Below are 24,784 nucleotides of genomic sequence, written 5' to 3'. Positions count from 1 at the left end.
GAAAGATCAGGGACGCATGTTTATTTATTTGTTTTATTTTCTTTCTTTTTCCTAGGGGTGATCGCATCGATCCAGTGATCCTAAAATGTTGTGAGAGAGCTCATTCTTGCGGAAATTTAAAGTTCTATTGCCCTTTTTAAGTGACCAAGAAAATTGGAGGGCACCTAGGCCCCCTCCCACTAACTTTCCACGATTTTTCCCAAAGTCATTGGATCAAAATTTTGAGATAGCTATTTTTTTCAGCACAGTCGAACGAGAGCTAAAAGCTCATGACGAGGTCGGAAGAGCCACGAGCTCATATGGTATGAGTTCTAGCAAAATTCTAAGAATCAATCGATTGATTTAAAAGGAAAATCAGAGGCTTAATCCCCGTCGGGATTTAAAACAAGGGCTCTGAGACACGAGGCCCTTCTAAATATTAAACTTCATTACGATCCGATCACCCACTCGTAAGTTAAAAATACCTCATTTTTCTAATTTTTCCTCTGCCTGCTGCCCCTAGATGGTCGACTCGGGAAAACTGACTTTATCAAGTCCATTTGTGCAGGTCCCTGACACGCCTACCAGTTTTTATCGTCCTAGCACGTCTAGAAGCACCGAATTCGCCAAAGCACTGGACCACCCTCCCTTGAATCTCCAAAGAGAGCGGATCCAGTCCGGTTACGTAAATCACATAGCTAAGACATTTTCTTATTCTACCCACGAAGTTACATCCCGATCTCTCCACTCTAAGCGTTTTCCAAGATTTCTGATTTCCCCCTCTAACTCCCTCAAATTCCACCAGATCTGGTCGAGATTTAAAATATGAGCTCTGAGACATGGTTTCCCTATAAATATCAAATTTCATTAAGATCCAGTCTCCCGTTCTTAAGTTAAAAATACCTCAATTTTTCTAATTTTTCAGAATTAACCCCCCCGCCCCAACTCACGCAAAGAGAGTAGATTCAGTCCGGTTATGTCAATCACGTATCTAGAACTTGTCTTTATTCCCCCCACCAGGTTTTATCCCGATCTCCCCACTCTAAGTGTTTTCCAAGATTTCCCGTTTCCCCCTAAAACTCCCCAATATCACCGGATACGGTCAGGGTTTAAAACAAGAACTCTGAGACGCGCGGTCCTTCTAAATATCAAATTTCATTAAGGTCCGATCACCCTTTCGTAAGTTAAAAAATACCTCATTTTTTCAATTTTTCCTCCTCCAGCCCCCGAGATGGTCGAATCGGGCAAAAGACTGTTATCAAGTCAATTTGTGCAGGTTCCTCACACGCCTACCAGTTTTCATCGTCCTAACACGTCCACAAGCTCCGAACTCACCAAATCTCTGAAAATCCCCTAACTCCCCCAAAGAGAGCGGATCCATTCCGATTATGTCAATCCCGTATCTAGAACTCGTGCTTATTCTTCCCATCAAGTTTTCATCCCTACCATACCAAAAATATTCTAAGTGTTTTCCAAGATTTCCAGTTTCCAAGATTTCTGTTCCCCTCTCCAGCCCTCTATGTCCCCAAATCCAATTCGAATTGAAAATGGAGCATCTGAAAAATAAGATCTTTCTATATATCAAGTTTCATTAAGATCCGATCACCCATTCGTAAGATAAAGATACTTCAATTTTCACGTTTTCCAAGATTTCGGGTTTCCCCCTCCAACTTCCCACAATGTCACCGGATCTGGTCGGGGTTTAAAATAAAAGCTCTGAAGCACAAGATCTTTTTAATATCAAATTTCATTAAGATCTGATCACCCGTTCGTAAGTTACAAATACCTCATTTTTTTCTAATTTTTCCGAATTATCCCCCCCTTAACTCCCCCAAAGAGAACAGGATCTGGTCCAACTATGTCAGTCATGTATCCTGGACTTGCGCTTATTCTTCCCACCAAGTTTCATCCTGATCTCTCCACTCCAAGAGTTTTCCAAGATTTCCAGCTCCACTCCCCCTACTCCTCCTAATGACACTGGATCAGGTTGAGATTTCAAATAAGCAATCTGTGTTACGAGGTCCTTCTAAATATGAAATTTCATTAAGATCCGATCACTCCTTCTTAAGTTAAAAATGCCTCATTTTTTCTAACTTTTCAGACTTAACACCCTCTAACTCCCCCAAAGAGAGCATATCCGTTCCGGTTATGTCAATCACGTATCTAGAACTTTCACTTATTTTTCCCACCAAGTTCCATCCTCATCCCTCCACTCTAAGCGTTTTCCAAGATTTTAGGTTTCCCCCTCCAACTCCTCCCAGTGTAAGAAATAAGAGCTCTGAGCAACGACATCTTTCTTAATATTAAATTTCATTAAGATCCGATCACCCGTTCGTAAGTTAAAAATATCTCATAACCCCCCCCCCCCCCCCAGAGGGTCGAATCGCCAAATTTCATCGTCCTAGCTTATCTGGAAGTGCCTAAACTAGCAAAACCGGACAGACAGACCGACAGACCAACAGACCGATAGACCTACAGAATTTGCGATTGCTATATGCCACTTGGTAAATACCAATTGCTATAAAAACCTAATAATTATGTCTCTCGGGAGGAGTCAATCCCCCATAGTCCCCGGGGGAGGGACTGGAAGTTACAAACTTTGACCGTTGTTTACACATAATAAGGGTTATTGGGAAGTGTAAAGACATTTTCAGGGGGACTTTTTCGTTTTGAAGGGGGAGAGGTGGGTTGGGGAGAGGTTTTCATGGGAGGATCTTCCATGGAGGATTTCTTCATGAGGGAAGAGAATTTCCATGAAGGGGATGCAGGGTTTTCTAGCATTATTGAAAAAAAATGAGAAAATTTATAAAAAATTTCAGCTGGAAGTAAGGAGCAGCATTAAAACCTAAAACGAATTATTACGTCCTACACAATACCTCGCTCTTTACGCTAAAGTATTTTTAGTAATTTCCACTATTTATTCCATAGCCTTTGTGATTCAGGGATCATTCTTAAAGAATTGGAACAAAGTTCAAGCTCTAGTGTAAAGAGCGAGGTATTGACGTGGGGGCAAACCCCCTTATATAGGTAATAAAATATACCCCTCTCCAACGCCTTGCTCTTTACACTAAAGTTTTTTATTGCTTTAAAAAGTAGAATTGTGAGAAAGAGTCAAACTTTAGCGGAAAAATTGAGGCGTTCAAGAGGGAACAATCCCTTTCATGTACGGAATAATTTCTGTTCGTTTTAAGTTTTAATTTTGCTCCTTACTTGCAGTTAAAAAAACTTGTTTTTTTAGTTAATAGTATATAGTGGCGTACACTACAATACTATTGTATGTACTAATGTATTGCAAATGGGCGTAAGGGAAATTTCCGGGTGGAATTTTATGAGGAAATCTTGAGTAAAGTCTTTAACCGCAAACATTCAAGAATGTTTTACAGAATATACGAAAAAAATAGCCACTTCTATGACTATCTTAGCTCTATGACTATCTAATTTAGCTATTCTGCCCCAGGTATTACGCATGGACGGATAATAGATAGACTTAATCTATTAACAAATGAACTAACATCATTTTTATACAATCCTAGTAAGGGACTTAATGCCAGATTTGCCTCTCACTCAATCGGACTATCTGTCTTTGCTTTTATTATAATTAGCCATGGTTTGATGCCCACAACTATTCAATTTTAATTCAAAAAACTAACATCATTTTTATACAACCCTAGTAAGGGGGTTAATGCCAGATTTACCTCTCACTCAATCGGACTATCTGTCTTGGCTTTTTCTACAATTAGCCATGGCTTGATGCCAACAACTATTAGATTTTAATTCATGCCAGATTTGCCTCTTGCTCAATCGGACTATATGTCTTGGCTTTTTTCAATAATAGCCATGGCTTGATGCTCACAACTACTCGATTTTAATTCAAAATCAACGGACTCGGTTATACCAGAATAGCATTAGAGACATGCATGGTGGAAATCTATTCTAAACTAGTAAAAACAAGCATGATTGATGGAAAAACCCAAGATCTATTTGTGTTATTTGATTTTATTGGCCTTTTAAAGCTCACAAAGTTAAATTGTGAAGAGGTATCTTAGAGAAAAATATATTGGGAAGGATCAGAGCACTACCTCGGAAAATACAGCCTGACAATTTGACCTGTCCTCCCTTGAATTTTGTACGTGCAAGTAGTTCTTGGTGGATACCAATGTCCAGGTGAAAGAAAAAGACCCTCAGAGTCACCCGATTTTTCCAAATCGTCTGCTGTGAAAACATAATTACATCTTCTCGTTGATGTTTGACCCAAAGATGATGCATGGCCTGGCCAACTGTCAACATTGAAATGAAAACCTGTACTGATCATGGGACCTGAAAAAAAAAGGTATGGATGTGTTTATTGAAGCAGAATCTCGTTCAATGACTAATATTACGTTAAAGAAACGTTTTTGAATATCTAATAATACAAAACAAATAAAAAAAACCACAGACAGTTTTCGTGACAAATCCTTTAGTCGCTATTCGTTTTGAATCCACCAACACGATATTACACGAAAATTAAGAAATAACAAGATCTCAATTAATATTTTATTTGGAGCTCCAGTTAAAAATTTTTTGTCAGTTTTGATGTTATGTAGAGTAAAAGAAGCAATTTTTTTTCGATAAAAAGCGAAGAGAAAATCTAAAACTTGAAGCAAGCAAAAACTAGCTTATATATGATTCCCATCTTAAAATGAGGAGGAATCCAAAAGGAATCTTTAGAGCAATCTTTAGTCAGTTTTACCAACGGGAATGATGCAAAATAAACTTCTTTTTGTTTCTAGGCTATCGATCAAACATTAAAAAAAATCCTGAGAATTTTAAGCGTTACAATCTCAAGAAGAATAGCTTAAAAATAATGACGTTTTCTTTAAAGACAGTCTCAAAATAAACTGTTTCTTCTTAAAGATGGCTTTATTCTCTGTTTCCTCATATCTAGTCAATGTTGTAGCTTTTAAAATACAACATTTCTGACAACTAATTAAAACACATTTTCCTGGAAAACGAGACCTAAACCAGGCATAAATTACAATAAAAATTCAAGCCAAACTTAAGAAGAGCATAAATTACCCCAAACAGAAGTAGATTTAATGTCCTCTAAGGACCAAATTGGAATATCTACTTACCCTAACCTTATCCTTTCTTTCTCTAAATGACCCGCTAAACATTTGACTTGCTAGCGTACCCTAAAAATAATGGAAACATAACAAAGTAATGCATAAAATAGTTTTATCGAAATAACGGCAGGTGGAATAGATAATAAAAGTAAAAATGAGTGCTTGGAATGCATTCCATAAAATACTTCATCATGTTTTCTCCTGACATGATACATAATCCATTTTGGGGTCAATCAGGAGTTTTAAGATGGTTGTTAGCTACAATTGTATTATACATTTCATCATTGCTATTATTGGGATCATTGACTGTATCTGCTGGTATACGATCAATGCTAGTAATAATGTTCGTTTGTGCTTTGGTTTTCACCAATTCTTCTTTACATTCCTTGGCGACATTGTCAACCGTTGCTCTTTCTATGTTGCTTTCGATTTCACTGTATTATCAAATCATTTCTACATAGTTCGCAGTTTTGGCACATAGACAAGATATGCATAATGATATCAGTGCAGCACTAGGCCTTGGTTTTTCCCTTTGCTTTCATTTGAATGTTAATACCAGAAAGATGGCAATAGGATCTATCAACAGGTATCGTGGTACCACCAGCAGTAGCAAGAAGCTGGCCTTAATCATCAACTAATAGTCTCATGTTTGTAATCTGCTTGAGCACTATCATCTCTAGCAAAATTACTCTTGCATATCCACCATCATAAAAGTTGAATCTGTGCGGTATTCCAAAGGATTTTAATATCCGAATATCGTGGGAACGCACGGATACATTTCAAATAGTGTTGCCCCTAGTAGTTGTTTCATAGTTGAAATATGGTTCCTTATCAAAGTTCAACGCAATGGTACCTTTATTCTGTGCACACTCTTTTTTCGAATATTCTATTTTCACTTTTTTTAAATAGTCTAAGAGTTTATACTTCCAATACACATTTAATATTGATCAAAATATATAATAAGCCATCTACTGTCGCTGGCCAATCACAGAGTATTATGGGGGTGGCCTTATAAAAGAATTCTGGTCCAAAAACTGGTAGGGGGCAAAAAGCTAGAGGGTTCTTGGGGCCCTGAAGGGATAGATCAGGCCCTGGAGGAGACTCGGAGGTCTGAAGGAGAACATTCTGTCCTGGATGAGAATATGGCGATCCAAACTCAGGCGCAAGCCCTATAGGGTATGGCTATAGGATAGGGTCTATATAGGGATATATATATATATATATATATATATATATATATATATATATATATATATATATATATATATATATATATATATATATATATATATATATATATATATATACATATATATATATATATATATATATATATATATATATATATATATATATATATATATATATATATATATATATATATATATATATATATATATATATATATATATATATATATATAGGACAATAGATGTGCTCAAAACTATTACATTACAAAAATTATACCTGGCGTGTTGTAGTCATTATCAATTATCAATAATCAATAAATGGCTCAACACCATTAGAGTACAAAAATATCCCTTCTAATTGTATATTAGAATCTATATTAAAATTTTGTTTATTAGATATGAGATATGAGATATACATTTATTAAGAAAAGAAAACAAACTTTATTCGCCAATCGCCTGCCAAGACAGGCAATAAGCTTGTAAGGGCAAGCGAGGTTATCACCCTCAGCTAATTAAAACCACATTCATATCACGCTACTCAATACAAAAGAAACTCAACTGATGAAGGAAGAAAGGAAAAAAAGAGAAAGAGAAAAAAGACAAGAAGAAGACAGAAAAAAAATAACAGCAAGTAAATCAGGGAAATGCCTTGAATAGAATGACAACCTGGAACGGGCCTTACATCAAAATTATTCACGAGATAAAAGAAACTTCTTTACCCGTGACTTGAAAGCCAGAAGACTAGGCACATTTTTCACACCCTCGGGCAACATATTCCAAACATGGGGACCAAAATGGCGAATCACAAAAGATGCCCGAGTAGTACTCCTAAACTCATGGGTTAAGTTATCAGCTTTTCTTGTATTATGATCATGACGGTCTCTATTAAAAGTAAAAAGATTTTCAAAAGCAGGGGTGAGTTGGCGATTCAAATATTTATACAAGAAAATCGAAACTTGGTAATCATGAATTTGGGATACATCCATTAACTTATTCTTTTTAAAATGCTTATGAGCAGGAACCCCATCAGAATCATAAAATTTCGATAATAATTTTACAGCTCTATTCTGAAGTTTTTGTACTCTTTTGAAACATGTTACAAAATTACTTGCCCATGTAGAGCATCCGTACCTAATATATGGACAAAATATAGAAAAATAAATCATTTTTAGAATCTTTTTTGTGACTAGATTTTTAATTCTTCGCATCACCCCAAGACCTCTGCTTAATTTTTCAGCTATACCGTTTGAATGGTTTTTCCACGACAGGTTTTCATCAATTAAAAACCCCAAATATTTTGTTGTTGCTACTCTTTTTATCACATTTCCTCGAACCATGATTTGATCATCGCCAAAACTTGACGAAAGTCTAGATAATATCATGAAAAAAGTTTTAGAAAAGTTTACAAATTTTGTTGAGGAAAAGTTAGAAATTCAGAGACAGCATTATGAATTTTATTATACAAAGCATCAAGCGAAGGTGCAGCTAGAAAGAGCAAAGTGTCATCTGCAAATAGGATGACACTAGCCTCCGACAGGTAACGCTTCATTCGATCAATAAAAGTGATGAAAAGGAGGGTCCCCAGGATTGACCCTTGTGGGACCCCGCACTCTATTTTCTTTTTTGAAGATAAAAATGATCCACCCTGTACTATCTGATACCGGTCGTGTAGATATGATGAAAACCACCCAAGGCTTGAACCCCTCACCCCAATCGAGGCAAGAACTTGAATAAGCCCTGGGTGGTCCACCGTATCGAACGCTTTTCTCATATCCAAAAACACAGCTGCAGGTATAAGACCAGCTTCAAACGCATCATTAATCCAATCAACCAATTTCAGAACTGCCATATCTGTAGATAGCCCTTTTCTGAAACTAAATTGGTTTTCCATTAGAATTTTATTTTTTTCAATAAAATAACTTAACTGGGCATGTACAGCTTTCTTGTATAACTTAGAGAAAAATGGGAGAATAGATATAGGTCTTCGATTCGATGGGTCATCTTTTTTCCTTCCTTTATGAAGAGGAACCACTCTTGCAATTTTTACTGCTTGTGGGAAGACTCCATGATCCAGAGAAAGGTTGATGAGGAGCGTCAAGACAGGTAAGACACTCGTTTTTGCGGCTTTTATGAGTTTCAGCGAAAACTCATCCATCCCACTAGAACTCGACTTCATCATAGCCAGGAATTGTGCCACTTCCCGTTCCAAACATCTTGCAAATTCAAAGGAATTCTCACTTGCAGGCTGTCTTTCAAAACCAGATCCAAAACTTACAGATATGCGTAAGCTAGCCCGCGCTTGATCACAAAGTCTTTTTCCTTCATTTGCAAAATAATCACACAGAAATTCAGCTATGTGTTGAGAATCAGTCAGACGACCTTCCGTCGTCTCCATGGCTCTCACCTCCTCCCTAATGTGAAAATTACCCAAAAGTTTATTTATTGTTTTTCATGTATTTTTCATACTCCCTTGATTTTCATGAAATTCATTTTGGAAATGAAGTTTCTGAGCTTTCCGTTTTACTGAATTTAAAATATTCCGAAACTTTTTGAATTTTATAAGATTATCATTTGAACGACCCTTTAAATAATTCACATAAAGTTGGGTTTTCCGCTTTATTGAAACTAGAATGGGTTTTTTTATTCATGGTTTCTTAGGAAAATTTCTATTAGGGTTGATTCTTCGTAAGGGACATATTTCATTCATTACATTAGTCACTATCTCACTGAAGAGGTCATATGCTGCATTTGGACACCTTTCCTCTATTACACGCAAAAAATTCGTTTCATCCATCTTATTTGAAAAACTGTTTAGGTTTTTACTTTTCATTTCACGGTAAAACGATGCTCTTGTACACCGTTTATTTTCCTTTGACTGATTCAGGTTTATTTTACTTATTAAAAGAAGGTGATCCGACCCGTCGGACACAATCACATCTGCTTGGGATCTTTCAAGTAATCCACCATTAACGAAGAAATTATCAATTAAGGTGGCCGAAAGATGCGAAATCCGAGTCTGAATAGTTACAAGAGGAAAACTATCATGTGACACCATCATATTAACAAAATCTGAGCTCTTCGCTTTTTTTTAGTAAATCAATATTAAAATCTCCCATCATAAATTTATTTTCATTTTCATTGTTAATTTTGTCTAATAACAATTCAAATTCATCAATAAAAAAACTAATATCACATGACGGATTTTTGTAAATTAACCCCAAAATTAAATTTTTTTCCCTTCATTTTTTATTTCGATGAAAAGGGTTTCGATCCTACCTTCCAGCCACAGAGAGAAGTCATCCCTAACCCAATATTGGGTACCTTCATTTATCAAAAGACACAGACCACCCCGCTCCATGGTTGTCCGTTCTCTTCGCTCGCAAAGATATCCCGGAAAAGAAAAATCCCAGGGCAGTGACATGCTAGAAACAAATGTCTCACATAGGCCTACAATATACGGTTTCTTATCCAGTAAACTTAAAATCTCACATAAAGGAGAATATTGCCGTTCTTAGACCTTGACAATTCAAGAAAACGATCGCTCTTTCATCTGCACTCACAGGTTTTGAATACTTATAAAGATTATTCGGATTCACATAATTACTTGGGTGACAATTCAACAAAAAATTATCGATGCATTCATCATCCCTCGCAAGTGTGTCACGAGCTTGGCTTCCAAGAATAAACCGGTTTTGTTCACATTCATTCAAAGCGTCATCATATCTGTTCACGCTCATTTAAGGTGACTATTTAATACAAAAAAAAGTCTGATAGGCAGGAAGAAGAAGGAAAAAGAAAGAGATAAACATGAAAGAAACTGACATTTTGGCTATAAAATGCAAAGAGGAAAACAAACATACAAGTAGTGCAACAACATAATTTCATAACTCCAAATTATGCGGTCGGATTTGGCAAACGGACCACTTCAGCCATAGCTCTAATTTTACGGATGTCTCCTGCCGAGTCTTTTCCAAAAATTGTCCCGTTGTTCAACCAAACATTTCTGTTTCCAAGCTTACTTTTAGCCAAGTCAAGAATCTGTTTCTTTTTTGATGTTAGGTACTCGGTAACAAATATTTCCGACCGAGCAAGTCTTGACTTACATGAAAACACTTTTCTTGCAGTTTTAGCAGACTTGAACACAACCAACACAGCCGCAGGACGCTTGTTTGCATTTACAATGGTGTCCGAATCAGTAAAATTTGCTCGAAATTTAAATAAAGAAACTATAGCGGTCGAGGAAAAATCAGAAATTTGCATTTTATCTGTAATCACATTCAATATACACTCAGAGATGGGAAGACCCCCACTTTGTTCAACACCATGAAATACAAGCTAATTTTGTCGTTTTTCCTGCTCCATATCATCAAGACGGGTTTCAAGCTGTTCAATCCTGTTTTCTAGGACTAGGTTTGCGTTTTGAAGAGCCCGTAGTTTGTTTTCAATCTCATAAAACTTGGTCGAATACTGGACAAGTATAGAGTCGTGAATCTGAGAAACATTAGAGTCAATTATATCCGCACTATTTGATAATCTAACTTTTTCACGTACTTCTTTTTCAATATCATTTCGGATATTGGATTTTAGCGTGTCCATGTCCGATAAAGCAGAATTTATTGAATTTGTCAATGTATCTGGTAAACTAGAACCACTAATCTCGAGATGCTTATCAGGAAAATCAGCTAATTCGGCAAAAGCGTTCGCAACGCCTAATTCATTTTTCTTCTTAGCCTCCTTTGAAATGCTAACAAAGGCCGAAAGCTGTGAGGCTGTTGTTGTCACGATTTCATGGCTTCCATAACAAAATACAACATAGGATATTTTTTTGTTCTTGGCCTTAATTATATTCAACACTCGACATGGCCATGGTGGATAGTTTTAGAATTTTGCTAGAACAACAGCATCCTTTGTGAACTGAACCATTGAAATGTATTATCAAAAATAAAAATAAAAAGCTGCACTTAACTTTGAATAGGTAGGCCCACGTGAGCTTGGCAATTACCTTATAATCGGTCCAATCAGTCTTATAACGCTTAAAAAAAACTCTAGCAATCAAGCCCGCACATCCTATGATCGTATCCAATTTAACTCAGTGTCAAGTTCATTAGCAATTTATTATGTCCAACAGATCATATCCAATTTTGTTCAATAGGTCAATGTGCTTTTTTAGGAAACAGGTTTTGAGAATGCAATATTAATCACACCTAGGTCATTTCGCTTTGAACAATGAATGATAACTGAATTTTGGAATATTCTGAATATTAGACATCATGTAACCTCAAGCTCACCTCAATTATTGAACAAAATATTTGGCAAGTAAAACTCAGATAATAATGCTCCCAGGAATTTCCTTTTCAACTGGAAATGATTATATAATCCCAGATGGTCGACAAACTCGATTTCTCCAATTACACGTTGGGATAGGGCTCTGCCTAAACTGCATAGTGGGATACTACCTAAACCTTAGTCCCTGGGTTATATATCCAATTTTCACGTTCAGTAGGCATCAACGCTTGTTTTTCTTTGGCAATGGAACCAAGAAAACCCTGTTCATGGTTTGTTCAGATTTTTACTCAATTTCCCTGTACCTCAATCCTTCTCATGGACCCTTGCATTTTCGGTCATTAAATTTAAGTTATATATCGGTTCAATTCACGTTTTAATTGAAATGTAGATTGATTTTCATAGTTGGAGACTAAAAGACTAGCTTAACAAGTCTTTCCTAACGTCTGGTGTCGTCTCATATGCAAAAATCTAGATTGTCAGTTCGTTTAAATGTAAAGTTCATTAAAACCGGAAAGTTCCTCCTATCATGTTATAAACGTCTGATCAATGAAGACCCAAAGCCTATATGATTCTATCCCTTTTTGTTTTTTTTTTTCCATTATACTATTGGGCTGGTGGATATGAAGTCATTCTGGCTGGACTTGGAACTTACTTCATTAGACTAGTACAAGTATTTAAGCACTAGTCATTTCGATCTCCAATCTTCTAATTCTCAAACCTCATTCTTATAAACAATCCAGTATCCTTGTTGTTCTATGCCAGAGATATGATGGATGGCATAGGTCCTGAGCCAAGCTGTTGAGATTAGCAGTACAAACAGTGGCAATAGCTGGAAGATTATGAGATTTGAGGTGGATTTTTATTAATGGAGATTTAAGGTAGATTTTTGATGTTGTTGTGGTGATCTGGCCAAATGGCCAGAAAAAATGTTTTTGCTGTGATTTGGCCAAATGTTTGGCCAAATGGCCAGAGTTTAACTGGCCAAATGGCCAGTTAAACTCTCGTAGAGGCCACCCTGTTTTCAATGGTGGTATAAAGGCAAAATTCTTTTAAGAGAGAATAAATTGGCTTGTATTGAAGTTCTAATTTAGTCATCTCAAGTGATAGGTAAATCTTGCCATTGATTTATAATATATAGATAAAATTACTTCAATTTTGGGGTTTCATTGGGCCATGTGTATAAGTGATGGTGAAAGAGGCAAACTTTCGTTTTTCAGTATATACGTCATTTAGTTAGTTCCTGTTTAGTTTTCGTCGAAATAGCGTTGGATTCGACATTGGTAAATAAAAGAGAGTTATATTTCTTCGACTGTATTGATTACTTTCCCCAAGCCCTGTCAGGGTTAAGAAGAGTATATTAGGAGTTTTTCATCATTATTATATCCATTGGGGGTATATATCCTTCCTCTCCAAAAATTTATTTAAATACAAATTATTGGTCGAATTGGCCGTGGCACTGTGGGTGAGATAGTCTCGCATTTCCTCCCCCAGAGGTAGTACACATGCCGTACTCATACTGGTCATAGGTGTATCATAGTATGAATACTTTGATAACCCATAGTATGAATCAGTAAGGGCAGAACTTGTAGATTCTGCAGAATGTCAGAGTTGACCGTGACATTGTGGGCCACGGTACGGAAACTGTTGCCAGGGAACTTACACTAGTGGCTTCACGACTGACCCTGGCAGCCCATTACATTACGAATACTGGACGCAGAATAGTCCACGAAAAACCGTGGGCCACGATACCATACCTTAGGACCACCACTAGTGTCACTGGTAGCATTAGGTAATTACAAAGGGTAATGTTTGATTCCTCTGATGCGATAACTACTAAATATTAGGAGACATATACAGTTGCTTCAACTCAACACTAAAGTACTGAAAATTAGGTGAAAAATTCAATCGATACCACAAACAAAAATTACAAGCTCGTAGCTAGTAATGGTAGGTGGCTGTGGGTCCTGGCTTTTTTAAATATGTCCCTCGTTTGAATTCCTGATTTTTTCTATATATTGCTCAAGATAAATATTTTTCCATGGTTTCAGAATAATTAGACAACCTTAAAAAGAAACCTTAAATATTTTTTGATTCTAGTCTAACTTCAACTGAAATTATTGTCTTATTGCTTGCCTGCTTGATTAGGTGCCTGTTTGAGAAACAAAACATCAACAGAACCACTTCAAATCTGACGCGGACTATAAAACTCCAAATTATCATAAACACTGTAAAGGGTTGGTAAAGTACAAGAGAAAAAACACCTCCTAGATGTCTCCCGCATAATATTTATAACTCTTCAAAATGTAATGTAGCATTCGTCAGTTTGAAGGGAGGCACAAGCTTTCCATCAAAACTTTCGCAATAGATCCTTACCTCTTACTCAAAATAAGCTAAACTGTAATCGGCGGTGAAGGAAAAAAAACAGGTCAAAAACAAAGTCCTGTTCGCGTAACATTAATATTGTTTTTAATGGGAGAAAAGAAGAAATCATGTTATTCAACTGGGTTTTGGGATGCAAATCACTTTTTGCGATTAAATTTCATCTTTCAGTTAACAATTTTGAACTGCCTGTATTGATTTTAATTCCATATTTCGAAATCTTTGCGTGATCTCCCAATTACAATGGAAAATGCTAGGAATTGACAAGTGTTAATCATATATGAGAAATATCATATTTCAAATAAGATTTAGCTAATAAATAGTTCTCTCCTGAAGGCTATTACCAGGATTCCTTTCCCTTTTCATTATTTAATGAATCTTCATAACGCAACTATAGTTATTCAGTTTGTGGAAGAGACATATGTCATGCTAATTATAGTTCTTTATTATGCTACCAAAAAAGAAATGACATTACACTTCGTGTGGAAAAAAATTGTGGCACAGCTATAATAGAGTGTCCCAAACCTCACTGAAAAGCATAAGATAAATGCAAATACTTAATTTTTACGGTATGTAACAAGTACATAGGTCCCCTTTCGTCAATTGGAATTGCTCCAGAACTGGAATATCCACATGCCTATGGTCTCTCATGAATAAAAATAAAACCCTGAATTGGCATTTCAATTCAAATATTTAATATATAATAAAAAATAAGGTTGAAATTAAAAATTTGAAAAATAAATTTATTTTCTTAAGCATCAATGTGGTGTATTTTTAAATTTCTATGGTATGACTATTTTACTTCGATAAGCAATCCGTGAATTCTTGTCTTGACTCTGCGGCATAGGTAACAATTACAAAAAACACAGGCGGCAGACTGTATCTCAACAGTTTCAGTTGGGACTCAACCTTACGCAAATGACTTGACTGGCTAGACTTAATTCTCTTGCTGACTTCGCGCCAGCGTCGAAAAATCAGACATCATACTTCTCCATTAGAACTGGCTTTGAGTTGTTGCAGGTGCTTCTTCAGGTCCTATTCTTGCCTTGTTTAATATATTTTGTAGACTATCGGACTATTTTGTTTTTTGGCAACTACGTGGTTGTTTCCACCCAGTGGCTACGATTTTGAAAGTGTAAACAAAATACAGGGGATAACATTTGAAATTGGAATGATATGGCCGTACTCTCTCAGTATACGCTGCAAAACTTGCAGGGAGGATGAACTGCATCTCCAGGGAATGGAGGCTGGCGTTGCTAATAAAGCCATTTCAGTAGCCCCTCTATCTTTCGGAGTCCTTTGCTTTGAATCGCATCCAGCTTTCTCAAAGTAATGCTGGTTTATCGCCAAGTTTCTGTGCCATAAAGTAAGACTGGGCCTACAGGTGCATTAAACATCTATATCTTTGTAGATAGGCTGACAAGAAGTTTGCGCCAATAATTGGGTCTTTTTAAGGCGGAATTTTCCTTGGTTATTCGTGCTTTGACCTCACTCTCGACTGATCCATTACTTGACAGAATAGAGCCGAGGTACGTAAAATGCTTCACGACTGCTACTTGATTTTGGCACACTTTAACTCTAAGAGATGATTGTGTACCAATTAAGATGATTTTTGTTTAGCTCCAGCAAATCATGAGCCCAACTTTGCTAGCTTCTCCTCTTATAATTGTCAGGATTTTCAAAAAATTCTTCGAGGGCGTTTGTAATGGGTTTCAATTCGTCGGCAAAGTCAATATCGCTCAAAATTCTGTTCCCGAAACTCCGGCCGAAGTTATTTCGGGTAGTAGTCTTTATAGTCACTTAGTCAATGATGCAATTAAATAGTTCATGAGCCACAGCATATCCCTGAAGAGGTCCTATACAAATGCAGAATGGGTGGCTGCATTTCCCGTTGACTTGCACACAGTTTGACGTTTGTTCATACAGTCTATCAAAGAGATAGCAGTACTTCTGGGATAGACCCGTTGTTCTGAGCATAAGTCACGGTGACTTGCTATATACAGAGTCAAAAATGACTTTGTAATCGACAAAGTTAATTTGCGCGTTTTGTCAAAACTCCCGCGTCTTTCCTATCACTTGCTCAGAATGAATACCTGTTCACTTGTGGAACCGGCGGGATTGAACCCTGCTTGTTCGATTCTTTGGTTTCTTCGAAGGATACCGGAGGACCTGTCGTGGAGAGTCATTGCAAGCAATTTAGCAGAAACAGAGAGAAAAGCTATACCTCTGTAGCTGGAGCATTGGCTTCTAGATTTTCATTACTTCAGCCCACCAAAATGGCGCGATAAGTCAATATATTTGAAGTTGGGGGTGGTAGAGGAGGCACGAGCCATAGGTCTCCACATTAGACACACAAATCACACGGATTGGAAATATTTCTGTGACTTTAATTTCAAGAAGGTGTAGCAAGTACACCTTAGCACCCAAATTCATTTATTACGCCTCTTTTTTAAATGAAATACTTGCAGGATTAGAAACCCTTATCCCTGGGGCAAGAGTTCAGCTCCGTTAATACCAATATTGATACCTGAAAATCAAACAATATTTTCAAAATATGTGTGCAATATGCTTTGTCTTTGAACTTTTATTTTACAAAAATAGTCCCAGATCTATAAACATGGACTTCAAAGAACCTTGAATGCAAGCTTTCTTCAAAATTCAGCATTATTATGAGAAAGATGTCTAATATGTTTTCAATTTGATCACCCTTAGAAAGGTTAAAATATTATATTTGTTTCAATTAGATAATGTCTGTGAAATATTTAATTTGTGTGTTTTTATTCTGAATTTTTATTTGCAATATTAGTGTCGAATTAGCAATCCAAGCAATCCTTAGATAGCGAATCTGGTGGAAATCAAGCTCTATTTATCGAATATCTAATTATTATGTTTTGATGTTGGACTTCTAAATTGGGGCTTGAGGAGATCTTGCTTTTTATTTGGCCCCAAGACACTCTTCCTCTTGGATCACTGGCTGGATGGTAGCTTCTATCCGAGAATCCTAGGTGTAAGATTTATCTTTACATTCTTCCAGACTTCTGCCACTTGGAAAAATCATCCTTTAGTTTAACTATTCTACTCTTTATTAATCCACTGCATCTATCCTTACCAATAAGGCTACCTAGGTAAGTGAAGTCATCCTATCCATCTATCCTCTTGTTACCTAATATTAACTTCATCTTCACTTGTTCCTACTTGAAGTAATTTAGACTTCCTAAGATTAATTTTTGAACCTATCAGAGAACCATCTCTAGCATTTTTATTCGTAGTCCAGCGAAAATACGGTTTTGACCCAGCATTTGGGCAACAGATATGTATCTAGTACCAGAATGTTCAGAAGAATTTTCTCAATAACATATCCAAAGTCGACCAAAATCGCTCGTGCAGATATACCCCTTTTTCCAGGAAAAGAAGGGAAAAGGAGATGGGAATATCGAACCTAAATTTTTGCAATATTCTCTTGATTGAAAGGCCGTTTCCTATTAATTTGAATCTTGACGGACCGAAAGTGACATCAAAATTGGAAAATCCAATCGCTTAGTATCCTTTTTTCACCCAAGCATGGTCAGAAGGGGATGAAAAATCAGAATCTTAATTTGTGCAATATTTGGTGGATTAAGACGCCGTTTCTTATTAATTTGAGTCTGGGGAGACCGGAAATCGCATCGGAATTCAAAAATTCCATCACTTAGTACCTTATTTCGACCCTAGGTGAGGTCAGAAGTGGTAAAAATCCATTTGTGGTATACTAATAAGTACCGGAAGGCCAGGGTTTTGTCGCTGGGCCTCGGCACTCTGCGTGTGGCAGGCTTCTACATAGGGATTCTTATTATCACTTGTCTTCTAACCGCAAACAATTTGAGTCTGATCGTGGTTTCATGACGTCATCACAGGTTCGATACAGCAACCCTGGGAAAAATGCACATTCTTTTTTAAGGTTTTAACCACTTTAGATTCTCTTTGTGTCCAAAAATGTCAATTTGCCAGTTTTAAGAAGAAAATAAAATAGCCAATTTCGAGGCAAGGTCCTGTAATTGCTACACGAAAAGCTTGTCTATATTGATTCTCATTGTCACTTATATATCTATATATATATAAAAATAAGTTGTCTGTGTGTGTGTGGGTCTGTCGGGTGACGTCATGTTTGTGTGTTGACTTACGTCATGTTTTCGACTGACGAAATTACAGACCGAGACATCGGGACACAAATGACGACCGGGACACCGGCACATAGGGAATATAAATGACGACCGGGACACTCAAAGAGAAAGCGACCGGGAAACAAGGAATGTTCGATTAGCAATCACCATCAACAAAGCACCGGGAAACAAATGACGACCGGGACACAGGGAGTATAAATGACGACCAGGACATAAGTAAAAAAAACTAAAAAAAACTAAAAAAAAGGTAAAAACTACAAAAAAACTAAAAAGAAAAAAAACTAAAAACTAAAAAAGCTAAAAAACAAAAAAAAATAAAAAAAGAAAAAAAAGAAAAAAAATGAAAAATAAAGGAGAAAAAGAAAAATAGGGGAAAAATACAAAAATTTATTTCATCATATACCATTTCAAAAACGAATGTATATACAGACCGGGACACAGGGATACAAATGACGACCGGGACACAGGGAATATAAATGACGACCGGGACACAGGGACACAACTACAACGGGGACGCTGGGGGGTACAGGGGGATATATAAATGACGACGGGGACACAGGGAATATTCGATTAGCAATCACCATCAACAAAGATCAAGGGCAATCATTAGAATCATGAGGTATAACCAAAAAAAATAAAAAAAGGTAAAAAACTAAAAACTAAAAAAAAAACCAATTCAAAAACGAATGTATATACAGACCGGGACACCAGGACACAAATGACGACCGGGACACCGGGACACAAGGAATATAAATGACGCCCGGGACACTCAAAGAGAAATCACAGACTGGGACACCGGGATACAAATGACGAACGGGACACAGGGAATATAAATGACGACCGGAACACAGGGACACAACTACAACGGGGACGCCAGGGGGCACAGGGGGATATATAAATGACGACGGCGACACAGGGAATGGTCGATTAGCAATCACCACCAACAAAGCTCAAGGGCAATCATTAGAATCATGAGGTACAGATCTGAATACGGATTGTTTTCCCATGGACCATTATATGTTGCATGTTCAAGAGTCGGTAAACCTGACAATCTATTTATATGCACAGACAATGGGACAGCAAAGAATGTTGTATATTCGCAAGTTTTACGAAAAAATAAAAAAAAAAACTAAAAAAAAGGAAAAAACTGAAAAATAAGCTAAAATAAAGGTAAAAACCAATAAAAAACTAAAAAAAAAAGGAAAAAACTAATAAATGACGACACTCAAAGAGAAAGCGACCAGGACAAAAAACTAAAAAAAAAGGCAAAAACTACAAAAAAACTAAAAACTAATAAAAAAAATAAAAAAGCTAAAAAACTAAAAAAACTAAAAAAAGGTAAAAAACTAAAAAAACTAAAAACTAAAAAAAAACTAAAAAAGGTAAAAACTAAAAGAACTAAAAAAGAAAAAAATAAATGACGACACTCAAAGAGAAAGCGACCAGGACAAAAGGAATGTTCGATTAGCAATCAACAAAGCACCGGGACACAGGGAGTATAAATGACGACCAGGACACAAGTAAAAAAAAAAAAATTAACAAAACTAAAAAGAAGGTAAAAACAACAAAAAAACTAAAAAGAAAAAAAAACTAAAAACTAAAAAAAAACTAAAAAATCTAAAAATCTAAATAAACTAAAAAAGAAAAAAAAAGGAAAAAAATAAAGGAGAAAAACAAAACTAAAAAACGAATGTATATACAGACCGGTACACCGGGATACAAATGACGACCGGGACACAGGGAATATAAATAACGACCGGGACACAGGGACACAACTACAACGGGGACACCGGGGGAAACAGGGGGATATAAATGACGACCGGGACAAAAAAACTAAAAAGAAATAAAAACTAAAAACTAATAAAAAAAACTAAAAAATCTAAAAATCTAAATAAGCTAAAAAAGAAAAAAAAAGGAAAAAAATAAAGGAGAAAAACAAAACTAAAAAACGAATGTATATACAGACCGGGACACCGGGATACAAATGATGACCGGGACCCGGGACACAGGGAATATAAATGACGACCGGGACACAGGGACACAACTACAACGGGGACACCGGGGGAAACAGGGGGATAACCTGACAATCTATTTATATGCAAAGACAATGGGACAGCAAAGAATGTTGTATATTCGCAAGTTTTACGTAGTTAAAACCATATATATATATATATCTATATTCACAGGTGGGACATAGGGACACAACTACAATGGCGCGTAACTATTATGGCGCGTAACGACTTACGCGCGCGGGGGGGCTTGGGGGGGGCGCGAAGCGCCTCCACCAACTAGGTGTTGGGGTGGCGCGAAGCGCCACCCCAACAGCTAGTATATATATATATATATTCACAGGTGGGACATAGGGACACAACTACAATGGCGCGTAACTAATATGGCGCGTAACGACTTACGCGCTCGGGGGGGCTTGGGGGGGCGTGAAGCATCCCCACCAACACGGTGTTGGGGTGGCGCGAAGCGCCACCCCAACAGCTTATATATATATATATATATATATATATATATATATATATATATAAACAAGTTGTCTGTGTGTCGAGTGACGTCATGTTTGTGTGTCGATTGACGTCATGTTTGTTGACTGACGAAATTACAGACCGGGACATCGGGACACAAATAACGACCAGGACACCGGGACATAGGGAATATAAATGACGACCGGGACACTCAAAGAGAAAGCAACCGGGACACAAGGAATGTTCGATTAGCAATCACCATCAACAAAGCACCGGGACACAAATGACGACCGGGACACAGGGAATATAAATGACGACCAGGGCATAAATAAAAAAAAATAAAAAAACTAAAAAAAAGGTAAAAACTATAAAAAAAACTAAAAAGAAAATAAACTAAAAACTAATAAAAAAACTAAAAAAGCTAAAAAACTAAAAAAGAAAAAAAAAGAAAAAAGGAAAAAAACTGAAAAATAAAGGAGAAAAACTAAACTAAAAAAAAATAAAAATAAAAATAAAAAAAAACTAAAAAGGTGAAAACTACAAAAAAACTAAAAAGATAAAAGAAAAAAAAAAAAAAAACCAAAAAAAAACTAAGAAGAAAAAAAGGGGGAAAATACAAAAATTTATTTCATCATATACCAATTCAAAAACGAATGTATATACAGACCGGGACACGGGGACACAAATGACGACCGGGACACAGGGAATATAAATGATGACCGGGACACAGGGACACAACTACAACAGGGACACCGGGGGCACAGGGGGATATATAAATGACGACGAGGACACAGGGAATGTTCGATTAGCAATCGCCATCAACAAAGCTCAAGGGCATTCATTGGAATCATGAGGTATATATTGTCGAAAATCGACAATCTGGACCATCAATTGAGACAACACCAATACCGGTAGCTGAAGCATGTTACTAAACTTTCTGAAGCAATCAAAATCCAAGTTGAAGAAGAAAGAAAAGTGCGGTTAGAAGATATGAAACAGGGAGCATCAAAACCTGTCAAAAATGGAAATGAAGAGCGAAGACTCGGGTGGTTAGAAGACGTATGAAAATTAGACCGTGTCAAAAATGAAGATGAAGAGCAAAACTACGAGTGGTTAGAAGACAAGAGCCACTGAGATATTCTGGCCCACAAAAAACATCTAGATGTGATAAAAGACTGAGAAAACTTGTTAAGAGCCTGAATTTTGGAGAAGAAATATTCATATTAGTGATGTCTTATCTGTGTATATTAGTATTGCAATGACGTTTTGCTCAGACATAACTTTGAATTGAACTAAAATGTATGTTAAATTTTGTTTTTCAAGAAAAGAAGGGATCAAGAAAAGAAGGGAGTTTGGAAAGGTAAAATATATGGTGAAGCACATTCTATATTATTAATTTTTACCTTTATACCTCTTTTATTTATCTTTTTTATGTCTGGGGAGGGGGCGGGTGTTGAGTTTTCATACCAGGGTAAGATAAACAATAAAGAAAATAAATTGAAAATATAAAATTAATGGGAATTGTAAAAGGTTGCCAAGTTCAGGCTAGGAGCGTCAGTAATTACTTCGTGTGGACAGAGTCTGGTGCCGACATCAAGAGAACATGGTACCATATAATCACTTGCGATCAAGTATCCATCTGCTCGGCGTATATCAGAAGGTTTCCACGTTTAAATTATCTTTTTATCTTCTTTTTATAGTTTAATTTCAATAGCATAGAGTCAGAATCAAGTAAGAGTCAAGTAAATTTTAAGTGTACAAAACGCCTTATTTCGAATAAGCATGCAAATTTATATTTTTAGCATGCGTCTTACCCTCGCATGACATCTTAACCCCAACCCCCAAAAAATATGAGAAAAAGAATTAAAAGATTGCAAATCCAAAATAAATCTCACGGAATATATATCATATATTTTACATGTTCTACATATATTTTGGAAAATATATAGACTGCACCTTTCCCTTTGGCTGCTCACTTCTACAGGCAAGGAGAAATTTTTAGAAAGTAATTATTAATGGAAGATTTATCCGTGAGGGGAGAATTTTCCAGGGGAATTTTTCAATGGGGAATTAGTTTTCCACGGGGTTTCCGATGAGATTGTAATGGGAAATATTCTAGAGGGAATTTTCCGGGTACAGGAGAAGGGATTTAGCCAAAGTTTATTCGCTATCAGAAATTAATTTACCTGCTAAAGACGTTGTAAATTCCACGAAAAGATCACTACCAGTTCCGACAATAGAGAATGGAAACCTTCCAGCTCCACAAAATTCACCAATTAACTGTGATTCATTTGTAGGGCCGTCGTAAACTCTGATTCTATCGAAAGGACAAGGACCAGAGGAAACGGGACGAATTGGGCAAGAAATCAAGTTTTCGCAGCGCTGACCATCAACATTGAATTCTTCATTTTCTGTGAACATCTAGAAAAAAAAAGTCTTAATGGACACTGAGTAAAAGGGGGTGTCCAAAGAATTCAAGCTAGATTCAACTTTTCCAAGAGCTGACAACTTATATGTGCCAACCGAAATCTTCCTAAATCTTCATACATATAGTCTATAAGCGACACAAACGTCTCACTACAATAGCAAATGGTGGCTCTGTGAGGCTCATCCAAACAGTGTGGGTATTAATACTTTAAAGGCAACCCTATACCTGCTTTTAAAGGCAGTCCTATCCCTGGATTCCACGAGAGCCCAATTCCGTCATTCCACGACAGCCAGCACGTGTTTGTTACGTCACAGGGAAATTCTTCTAGAAGATTCAGGTGTCTGTTACGTAATAGGTTGTTACATAATAGGACTTTGACTGCTACGTAATAGAGTTTGTTACTAATCAAAGAGTCCACTAATCAAACAAGGAAGTTTTTCCTAAGAAATTTTTCTTCAAGACGTTTTTCAAGACGTTTCAAGACATTCCAAGACGTTTTCTAAGACATTTTTTCTTCCAGGTGTTTCTCTTCATGATCCCTTTTGTTGTTACGTAAAAGAGGAATATGTACTTATGTTAAGAACAAAGCATTCATACATGACTCGTTTCTTCAGGCCCCCACGGGGTATCCCCGCTTGCAACTGAGGAGGACACACAAGTGTGTGTTACGTAATGACGGTGCACAGATGAGATGTCACATAATAGTTTAAGTGATTTCATTTTCTTTCAATGCACTTTTTTGAGGGAACCTTTATATTGCAAAGATTTTTGCCCCATTAAGATTCGAAAGGGCATTTCAATCCAACGGAACTGCATCCTAGAAAGCTGGAAGAGCAATCCATTCCTATTATTTTTATTCAGGAAATGGGTTCTACAAAATAAAAATTTCCACACACGGAGATATCCCGCTTACTAGAATGATTAAGCTATTCATTACGTGTTTCCTATGACTACAGAAATTGAAACGCGGAGGGGAAAATTCATTACTAGAAAGTGCTTACAATTGGTACGCAAATGCATATTAAGTAATGCTTTAGAGAGTGTTATCAGATATTATTGCTATAAGTGATGAGACAAAAAGCGAGAGGACCATTATTGCTAGAATACGCTACACTTTCATAAATGATCGAAAGTTTTCTTTTCCTCTTTACTATACATAATTTTACACTTGTAATGTGCATAGGCTACAAGATGATTAAATTGCATAAGTGAAAAATATAGAAGTTTTATCCGGGATCAATAAATCTAAAGAATAAAAAATTTTCTACATACAAGTTTTATTAATAAAAACAAATTTACAAAGCATAATTAAAATAAAGAAAAAGCAGTTAGAACTCGGCATGCAAAAAAAAGGAAAAACCTGATATAGGACAGAAAATATAAGCATTACAAGCGTGAATTAAGGAAAGACTGGGGTCCTAGCAACCAATTCTAGAGAAAGGGTTTGCTATTAGAGGTAAAATTAAGCCACATTAAGATATTTTTGAGGGCTTTTAATGAAAATGCCTCGTTTCTTCGAGCAAAACTATGCACCCCCGGTTCAGAAGTACAAACTTGAATAACATTTTATCTTCAAATATGACATAATCTCGTTAGAGGTAAACTTTAGCCCTAACAAGACATATTTCTGAGAGCTATTAATGAAAATGTCGTGTTTCTTTGAGCCAAAACTATGCACCCCTGGTTGACAAGTGCACATTTGAATAATACTTTCTCTTCAAATTTCACATTATCTCGTTAGAAGTAAATTCAAGCCGTATCATGATATTTTTAAGACTTCTAATGA

General features: G+C 36.5%; 1 protein-coding gene across 1 annotated transcript in view; it reads right to left on the bottom strand.

Annotated features, from left to right (window-relative positions):
- The window catches only part of LOC136030242 (uncharacterized), a 98,488-nt gene that overhangs the window by 9,826 nt on the left and 63,878 nt on the right, over window positions 1-24,784 (bottom strand). The window contains exons 5-6 of the mRNA XM_065709069.1: window positions 22,757-22,991; window positions 4,059-4,296 (exon numbers count right to left, since the gene is read on the bottom strand). Of these exons, the coding sequence (XP_065565141.1) occupies window positions 4,059-4,296; window positions 22,757-22,991 (473 nt within the window). The remainder of the gene's footprint in view (window positions 1-4,058; window positions 4,297-22,756; window positions 22,992-24,784) is intronic.

Source organism: Artemia franciscana, chromosome 8, assembly GCF_032884065.1.
Source record: "Artemia franciscana chromosome 8, ASM3288406v1, whole genome shotgun sequence".
NCBI classification, from domain to species: Eukaryota; Metazoa; Arthropoda; class Branchiopoda; order Anostraca; family Artemiidae; genus Artemia; species Artemia franciscana.
This window is presented reverse-complemented; position numbering and strand designations above follow the sequence as displayed.